Source organism: Cebus imitator, unplaced genomic scaffold (assembly GCF_001604975.1).
Source record: "Cebus imitator isolate Cc_AM_T3 unplaced genomic scaffold, Cebus_imitator-1.0 Scaffold74, whole genome shotgun sequence".
In the NCBI taxonomy this organism is placed as follows: Eukaryota; Metazoa; Chordata; class Mammalia; order Primates; family Cebidae; genus Cebus; species Cebus imitator.
Window position 1 is genome coordinate 3,755,076 of NW_016107389.1, and position 10,133 is coordinate 3,765,208.

At 35.0% G+C, this 10,133-nt stretch overlaps 1 protein-coding gene across 3 annotated transcripts in view; it reads right to left on the minus strand.

Moving 5' to 3' along the window:
- The window catches only part of HSD17B4 (hydroxysteroid 17-beta dehydrogenase 4), a 93,586-nt gene that overhangs the window by 27,246 nt on the left and 56,207 nt on the right, over positions 1–10,133 (minus strand). For all 3 annotated transcript variants that reach the window (XM_017531867.2, XM_037739734.1, XM_017531869.2), the window contains exon 17: positions 4,926–4,991. In XM_017531867.2, the coding sequence (XP_017387356.1) occupies positions 4,926–4,991 (66 nt within the window). The remainder of the gene's footprint in view (positions 1–4,925; positions 4,992–10,133) is intronic.

Consider the following 10,133-nt stretch of genomic DNA (forward strand, 5'->3'; position numbering starts at 1 on the left):
AAAAAAAAACAGAAGAAAAGTATTTGAAGGACATTAAAAGATCCAGCATACAGGTAAATGGGGTACCCAAAGAAAGAAAAATAGAACAACGAAAGATAACTAATATTTAAATTTTTAATACTATAAAGCTAAAAGATCTGAATATACATATTTAAAAGGCCTATCAGGTATATAGGAAGACTGACGTGCAATAGCAAGACTGAGACATATCCCAGCAAAACCATTAGACTTTAAAGATGAAAATAATCTTGAGGGCCTCAGGGTAAAGATCACGTAACTTACAGAGGAAGATAATTAGACTGGCATCAGACTTTTCAAAAGCAACACACAACAATGATGCAGCATCTTTAAGAAATAAGATTTTATATCCAACAAAGCTGTCCCTTGAAATAGCTAGGGTAAATAGTTTTTAACGTATAGAAACCAAGGCAACACTATACACATGAGCTCTTCTCAGGGAACCTTCCACAGAAGGTGTTTCATCCAACTAAGAGCTAAGAAGTTTTGGCAAAAGGGTTGATATATTCAATTGCAAATCTAAGACTAAAAGATGCAGAAAAGAGGAAATAACATATAAATCTTAAATGCTCTAAAACAGTAAAAATAATGCATCCTCCAAAATGGGAGTAAGAGGGGGAAAATAAAGTAAAATAAGCTCTTTTGACTGTTACACAAGAAACAAATGAAGCCAAAAGACAGCAATAAAAACTAAAACACTAGATAGTCATGGATTAAATGGGAAAATGAGGCACTAAGGACATTAAAAAAGGTATATAAGACTCCTGCTTCTGGCCATAATGAAGGACCTGGAATGGTCTTACTCTTCCAACATAAATAACTAGAAAAATTATAAAGGACAAAAAAAGATGGGGGTTACCACTGCTCCTAGACATTGGACAGTAGGCAATGCAGGACAACAATTCTTTACAGAAGAGAAACAAACAAGATGAGCTCTACAACCAAACAGCTTCCTTCAGACAGCAGTTTCAAGACTGCAATGAAAGAAGGAAATCTTGAACATAGCAAAGTGGTCTCATTGAGTTAAAAGAGATTAGAATTCTGTAAGGATAAAGCAGCTGAATTTGTGTGTACTGAAGAGGAGAAAGTTACACAGAAAAATAACTTGTTAAATGGGGGGTTCTCAGTGAGGGTCATTAGAAAAAGGTCCTGGAAGATGATACACCACATGAAGAGGCCAGATGGGGAAGATTCGAAGCACCCCAACCAACAGCTAGCACCAAGACCCCAGATATGCAGAAGAAGCCATCTTGGAGCCTTCCAGCCCTGTCCAGCTGCCATCTAAAAATAGATACACCATTTGTAGCAGAAAGATCACCCAGTCAACTCAGAGTCTTGGAAAATAATAAATCATTATTTTTTTGTTTTTTAAAAAAAACAGGTAGTAGTTATAAAATGCGTGGTAATTTTTTTGGCTTCTCAGGACTTATTTTTGATTCCCAATGATTTATGTGAAATATTCACCCATAAAGAATCAGTGAAGCGAAGGTGACATGTATTAAAAACTAAAGGAGATGGGTGCTGTGGCAGCCTTCAGAAAAGTTCAAAGGAGTCTTCTGGAGTTGCAAGTAGGGCATAGAACATGGCGGTCAGCGAAATCTCTGAGATTATGAGACCAGAGGATGTATAAGAGGTTTTTTCTTTTAAAAATTGACAATTGGTTTATCATACTGTGATCATTTGGTAAAAGCAGAATTAATAAAAATTATGAAAATATTCTAGTGAAACTAAATTAATGCTTGGACTCTTCTAGACGAGATGAATGCTTATGTTGCTTTGATTCTTAATGACTGCATGCATTATCTATGGTCCCAAAACATCCAAATAAAAATAAGACAGAAAGAATACTCTAGGAGAGATGACTTGGTATTTGCAAAATCAGGAATGCAGTAAGTCTCTGCATGTAAAATACAGAGCTGATCAGCAGTTTACTTTAGATGATCCCATCAGATAAGGAGTACTTTCTGGTAGGTATGTGCAAGTGACTCAGATGCTTCAACCAGCATCCATGATCTTTCTACAGCTTTGTGGCCCCACAAGGGGTGTTCTAAATGTGCAAAGATCTCCTACTAGAAGAACTGTTTTTGAGCCTATGCCTGTATTCAGTTCAACATGACATTAATTTTAATAAAAAATTGTATTTTACTGGATACTAGAACTGATATGCCAAATATTAACTTTACTTAATAATAATAGGATATGTATAGTATAATATATGTATCTGGGGAAACTATGGATATTTGTTTTCACTTTCCTCAAATGCAAAGCCTGATATCTCATAATTACTTATTGTTTGATCTTTCTAGATTATTGTAGTGGAATTGTCTGTCTATTAATAATTTGAAAAACTACAAAGTATACTTGTATTGCCATACTCGTTTGTTTTGTTTTGAGACAGGGTCTTGCTCTGTCACCCAGGCTGGAGTGCAATGTGCAATCATAGCTCACTGCAGCCTCAATTTTCCAGATTCAAGTGATCCTCCACCTCAGCCTCCTGAGTAGCTCGGACAACAGGCATAAGTCACCATGCTCAGCTAATTTTTTTTTAATTATGTTTAGTGGAGACAAGGTCTTGCTATGTTGCCCAGGCTGGTCTCAAACTCCTGAGCTCAAGTGATTCTCCCACCTCGGCCTCCCAAGGTGCTGAGATTTAAGGTATGAGCTACTGTGCCCAGCCTGTCATACTAGTTTGAAGATAAAGAAACTCTCCTAAAGACATTATAAACAGACATTCCAGAAGTGATACTGGTAGACTTAAAAATATATAGTTTCCAGTTTTCTTACTGATTGAAAAGTTACTTAGTTAATATAAATACCTAGCATAAAGTTTATGTATAATGGCATCATTTTTCCTCATTTCCATTTATCCTTAAAGATTTTGCCCATGCACAATCATCCTCCACTAGTCTCCAGTGTGAATGCTCTAATTCTTACCCCTTATACACATGTCATGCTCCTCTCCTTTCTTACACTCCATCATTACTTTTCAACACACTGCAAGCCCTACATATCCGGAGAGAGAACACCCATATGCCATCTCAGTTAAGTACCATTTTTACTACTGAACCCTTCTATGTGTCATTCCCTAATGAGTATCCCCCTTCTCTGAATGTCTATTACACTTATACTACAAATCAAAACCTTATATTTAAACATTCATTGCTTGGAATAGGTACCCTAGTTATTTCAGACATCTATATTTTGAGTATCCAAGTGCTCTTTCCATTCCTTGACAACGTATGAAATTTCTTCTAATTGACTTATGTTTCTTATAGCATGGATCCAATTTCAGATGTCCCACAAATTCCCTGAAGTTTAGGCAAAGTTTTATGCAAAATGTTTTTTGGGGAACTGGTATGTAGCTTTCATCATATTCTCTAATTATGATATGATACAAAATGGCCAAGAACCTCTGCCAAATGATGAGTGCCCATTATTCACATAAAAAATATTGTTAACTTTAAAACTGTCCTTTGTCACACAGCAAAACCTACCTTAAAATAAAAAGTTTTAGTCATCTGAAAAAAAGTGACAAGAAAGAAAACTCCTCTACTTACTGTGTGTACAAATTCAAACCTTGGAAACTATTCAGCTTTTATTTATAGCAGATACATTTTTTACTTCAGTATAATAAAGAAGCATTTCTTGGGTTTTCTGAACCATTAAACCATGAGCCTTTTCTGTTTTTTAGTACTATAACAGAATTAGTTTCTCAAGCCTTATGTAAACATAAATATAAGTACATTCTTAAGAAATTGATAAGAAACAGTAATGGATAGGAAAAGTATTTAAAGGCAAGAATAAAGCAATGTTACCTCCATTACCTGATTATATGGTACTGAAAAAAACCACGATACATATGTACCAACTTTAATTCTCTCTGGCTCATGAGATTACATTTCTACTGCTAGAAAACATAAGTCCTGAAGAAGTTTTCATATCAAACATACCAAAAATTTTTTTTTAACTTTTATTTTAAGTTCAGGGGTATATGTGCAGGATTTTTACACAGGTAATCGTGTGTCATGGGGGTTTGTTGTGCATATTATTTAATCACCCAGGTATTAAACTTAGTACCCATTAGTTATTTTCTCTGATCCTCTCCCTCCTCCCATCCTCTAGTCTCCGGTGGGCCCCACTGTGTGTTGTTCCCTTCTAAAAAAAATGACAAATTTTTTTTAAAAAGTGAACTTTATGAACAATTTGCTGTTATTACATGCTCACATTACTCCAGAGGTTTAAAGATTTTATGCTATATCAGCATGGTTAATTTGCTGGCCATCTTAGAGAAGAATCTTGAGGTCTCTCAAAATAAACTTGTTTTTCTCACTTTTATGGTTGTCTTTTCCTTCTTAAACAAATTTTTGTATGCTCACAGAATTTGTGAACTGACAGAATATTTTATCTCCTTCACTAGAAAACAAATTTTTTATGTCAAACAAAAAAAAGATTAAATCACCTACTGCTTCTAAGATGCTTTATTTGCCTGTTCTTTAAAGTTGGTATAAAATAATCTGTTTCCAAGCAGTGTGGCATTGCTTTCTTTCCCAAAGAGGAAAGGATGACTAATACTTGCCTTTTAACTATTTTATCCCGCACTTACTCTGAGGCTTTCATGAAATTCTTCACTATTAAAGTGGGCAGTCTCTTCAAAGAAGGCACTCCATTACCAACAACATGCAATGCTTTTTATATTGACTAATAAAAAACAGTTTTATATTTTATTTTGGTATCGAGTGGGAAAACATTAATAACGTAAAAATTTAGAAAGAATAGCTTGCAATCACAGGAAACATATCTTTATGTTTATCATGTTGAACAGGCACCACTTTTTATAGGGTATCAGAGTTATAAATAAAGTATCATCAACCAGGTAGATTAATCACTTTTCAAAAATACAATCTTACCTGATTAAGAGAGGTGGTATCTGTAAGTACAGCATCAGGAGGTCTATTAGGTACAGCTACAGCTACCTGAAATCAAGATATTACAAGTTAAATCTTAAATATAAATTATCATTGTTCTCTTTAACCAAACTAACATTTGATACCCAACCATGTTTCAATATAATAAACTATGCAAACTGGATAAAAGGGTTTTTTGAAAACAAAAATCATGTTCAGGAAATAATGATATTTCAAATTTCATAACTCCTATCTTCATCTACACTATGATTTGCCTGAAATGACCTTTTTAAATGTAAAGAATTATGTAATCAGATTCATTCTCCAGGCCACAATGAAGAAAAAGTTAGGGAAAGTTTTTCCCTATGTAAAAGACGATAACAACTACAAGAACTAGACATATAATTCACATCTAAATTGATTCAGTCTTTAAAACTGGTCTTTTAAGTCCTTGCATATTTTAATTTGCCATCTTAACAAAATAATATATTTTAAAGTCAGTTACCAAAAATATGTGAATTATTATGATACCTTAATGCCAACACATAAAACTACTTTTTGATGAAAATTTTGCAACATTTACAAAGTAAGTATCTGAGTGTCAGTTTACAGTTGATTTAAGCCAAAGTAAACATAAAAAATTAAAGTGCTAATATCTACTTTTCAATAATTTATAATAGAAGTAAAATTATATTACACATTTATTCTCAATTAGGTAAATTTTCCACAATAAAATAAACTTTTATTCTTTGAAAGAGTTAAGAAGAAATTAGCGATTTTTCATTACCAAAATGCCACAATTAGATATATTCCCAAACTTATCCTCACAACCAACCCCCCCACCAAAAAAACAAAAACAAAAACAAAAAAAAACATTAAAATGATCATGGGGGAAGTTGCTGCTTCTAAAAACAAACAAAAGGCAGGCTGCTCTTTTCCAAAAGTCACGGTATGAATTATACTCCTTTGTTTCAGCTGCATCCAGTATATTTTGCAGGATTTATTTATATATTTATTTTCAATGCATTCTACTAGGTTTTGGAGGACGTGACTTCAATCTATAGGTCCTGGGCAGTCTTTTAAAATTTTTGAGTTCCAAGAATGCTCTGAACCTGTCTTGATTCTGAGGGCTGCCTGATTAAAAATAAATAAAAATTTAAAATTTTTGAGCTCCCTTTATTCCACAAAATCCATTGTAAGCCATGTATACAAAGGGCATTTAAGATGGACAGTGTTGCCATGGTAGTTTAACTGTTAACAGACTGGCAACTCATTACGGCACAGGGCTTCCCTATGACTTGGCATCACCTCTGATTTTTTCTCAAAGCAACAAGTGATACTTCTGAAAGTGCTTAGAGAATGGTATCTAGTTTAGATTATTTTCTGGTCTGCGGTAATTCATTACTGCCCAATGTTAAAAAGAACCTACAGGAAGGCTGAGGTAGGGGCGGGACACCTGAGGTCAGGAGTTCGAGACCTGCCTGGCCTGAAACCCTGTCTCTATGAAAAATATAAAAATTAGTAGGGCGAGGTGGTAGACGCCTGTAGTCCCAGCTACATTGGAGGCTGAGGGAGGAGGATCACCTGAGGCCAGGAGGCAGAGGTTGCAGTGAGCCAAGATTGCACCACTGCACTCCAGGCTGGGCAATACAGCAAGACTCCATCTCAAAAAAAGAAAAAGAAAAAGGAAAAAAAGAGAAAGAACATATAGTTAAAAAGGGAAAACAAACAGAGTGTTATGTTTACCTCATTTAATACAGCCTGACTTGTATTTTGCCCTTTCTGAAATAACATCTTCACTAAAAGCTTGGAAGTTTTAAGAGTGAATATAACATTTCCAAGCTTTTCATTCAGACAATTCCACTGCATATGCTTGTGTAGTGTGCAACTTGCCCTGGGGTTCTTAATAACTCATAATTTGCTACCTGTGAATAGATACAACCTGACATAAATAATACTCATTTAATACCTGTCAATGTAATTTTTTCATATCCAAGCAATAAGTGAGCACAATTTTTTTTAAATGTGGGCCCAGAACATTGTTTTCATATAGTATTGATCAATATTAATTTTTCAAACAGCTTTACTGACATAATACACATATAATTCACCCATTTAAAATGTAAAATCCAATGGTCTTTATTATATTCACAGAGTTGCCCAACCATCACCAGAATCAACTTCAGCACATTTTCTGTCCCCAGTAGAAAATCCTATACCCATCAGAAGCAACTCTCCATTGTCTCCTTTCACCTCTAGCCCTTGGCAACCTCTAATATACTTTCTGACTTTACAGATTTGCCTATCCTGGGTATTTCATAAATCCAGTATGTGGTCACTCACTATCAACCTGAAGAACTTTCTTTAGAATTTGTTGTAAGGCAAGGCTGCTGTTCTCTCAGTTTTTCTCTCCAGGAATGTCTTTATTTTGCATTCATTTTAGAAAGATCATTTTGCTGGTTATAAAATTCTTAGTTGATCATTACGGTATTTGTTTTTTTCTTTCAGCACTCTGAATACATTAGCCCACTATCTTTTGACTTCCGTCGTTTCTGATGAGAAGTCAGAGGTCAGCTCTTACTGGGGTTCCTTTGTAAGTAATAAGTCATTTTTTCTCTCATTATTTTCAACATTTTCTTTCTGTTTCTGGCTTTCAATATGTTTACTACGATGCAGAGAATATAGACCTCTTCAGATAAATAATCAATTTGGAGTTGATTGGGCTTCTTGGATGTATAGATTAATGTTTTTCATCAAAAGCCATTATTTCCTTAAATTTTTTTCTGCTCCTTTCTCTCTTTCTGATACACCCATTATATGAATGTTAGTGTGCTTAATGATCCTCCACCTTTCTCTAAGGCTCTTCATTCTTTTTCTTTTTCTTCACAGAGGTTCTCTCTATTCTTTAGCTTGTATAATCACTATCGATCTATCTTAAGCTTTTTTGATTCTTTCTTCTGTCAGCTCAAATCTACATTTGGCCCTTCAAGAGTAAATTTTTCATTACAGTTATTATACTTTCAGCTCCAAAATTTCTATTTGGGTCTTTGTAATAATTTATATCTATTTAGTAATATTTAAGCATGGTTTCTCTTAGTTCTTTGAACATATTTATAATAGCTGCTTTGAAGTCTTTGTCTACTAAGTCCTCTCAAAAGCAGTTTCTGTTGCCTATTTCTTCTGTCTATGCTTCACGCTCTCCTGTTTCTTCCATGTCTTATAATTTTTTGTTGCTAACTGGGCATTTCGGATAATAGATTATAACAACACTAGACACTGATCCCATACCCCTTCCAGGACTTGTTGTTATTATTTATTTGCTTAGTGACTTGGCTAGACTCTTCTTATATGTGAATCTATTCTCCCAACAGCATACAGCCTCCTCTGATACTGCTCCTCACAGGGCACGCCTTGAGTATGTGCAGTCACCCTAGGATGACACTGGTTCTCTTTGACTGTCTCTCCTTGATCTCTCTGTTAAACTGTCTGCTTCTTTTGTTGTCATACCTAGTTGTTAGGTTCCGCTAATTGCCAGATGACTGTTCCAATATTTTCAACAGTGTCCTGGGGTATACATTGTTCAACAATCTGAGCCAATTAAATTCAAGGCTCTTTGCAAGGGTAGTCAGTGAGGCCAGTCTTTGAGGTTTGTTACAGTCCCAGGAGGGCTTTTCTTAGCTTTCTCTTTTCCTGGTTCTTTCTAGTAAATGTCTAGCTGGGCTACACTTTAGCTTCCTGCTGTTATGGAATTACCAGCCTTCTCTTAATTGCTTATCACTACAGTCACACCTTGTTTTTGACAGTATGCTTATGCTTGAACTTGCAAATACTCAAGTTACAAAAAGAGTCTGTTTCCGTGAGAAGAGCATCAGAGCTTTGTGTTATTACAGCCTGCCTCTCTCTCTAGGCAGAACTTCTGCGGAAATAGTGACATACTTCCCTCCAAGAGATACACTTGCTTTACAAGAAGCAAGCAGGGCAGGGGTGGTGGCTTCTGTTCTTCTCAGCTTGCTCTCCGACCATGGAACCTCCATGCTTTGGGAAAGATAGGGCAAGATTCTCAGCCTGCCACAGGTAGGGTAAAGTTTCCACTCTATACGTGGGGCTAGATAGAGAAAAGAGGCTCACAAGTGAGTAAATTTTACCTGGAATACAGCATCTGCAATTCAGAGCTAGTGGGAGGGAAAAGAAAAGTTAATAGCCTTCCCCTCCTGGGAAGGCAGCATGGCAGAGGGTTCCTACATTATTGGCTGCAAACGCCTTGGGGTACAGTTTCTGTCATGCTCAGTCAGGAGAGGAAGAACAAAGGGAGGGATTGTGGCTCAAATTCCACAGAGTCTCACTGTTCTTGCCAAAATGTAATAGATTTTCTTGAGTAAATGTTTCTTTGTTTGCTCTATACCCTTAGGACAATTTCCAGAGACATTAAATAGCTGTGTTTTAAAACAATTTTTTACAAGTCATGGTTGTTTCACTAACAAGAAAGTCCAAGGAGCTTCTTATGCCACCATTCCAAAAGTCTTCTCCCAATACTGCTTTAAATAATACTTTATTTACTACAGAAGAATATTCACTAAAGAATAATCTTATTATCACAAATAAAGCCAAATCAATGTGAAATCCAAATTATTAAACATTTTTAGGAAAAATGTGTTTTTATAATTTGAGAACAAAAGAATAATCAGAATTGTCTTACATAAGAGAAATACTTAGGTTATTTAATAAATGAAGATTTTAATCTATACAAGAATCATCTGTGTTAGATTTTTCTAAAAATTTTTCAGTCTACAAAGATTGTGCAAGAAAATAACAAATATCCCCATTAGTATCTCAGATTCATTACACTTAACTCAATAAGGCTTTTCTACACATAAAATACATTATATATAGAATACATATAAACTGCACTTCAAATTCAAGGAACACACTCTAATTCAAAGTATTGATTACCAAGTCTCCACTCTATAAGATTATATATAGGGAAACAAGATCAACAAACAGTTGTTTTTTTTTTTTGTTTGTTTGTTTTTGGCAACGACCTTTTAGATATAACATCAAAGGCATGATCCATGAAGAAAAAATTGGTAAGCTGGAGGCTATTAAAAATTTCTGCTCTGTGAAAAGCACTATCAAGAGAATAAAAAGCCACAGACTGGGAAAAAGTTGCAAAAGCTATACCTGATGAAGAACTGTTATCCAAAAGGTACTCTT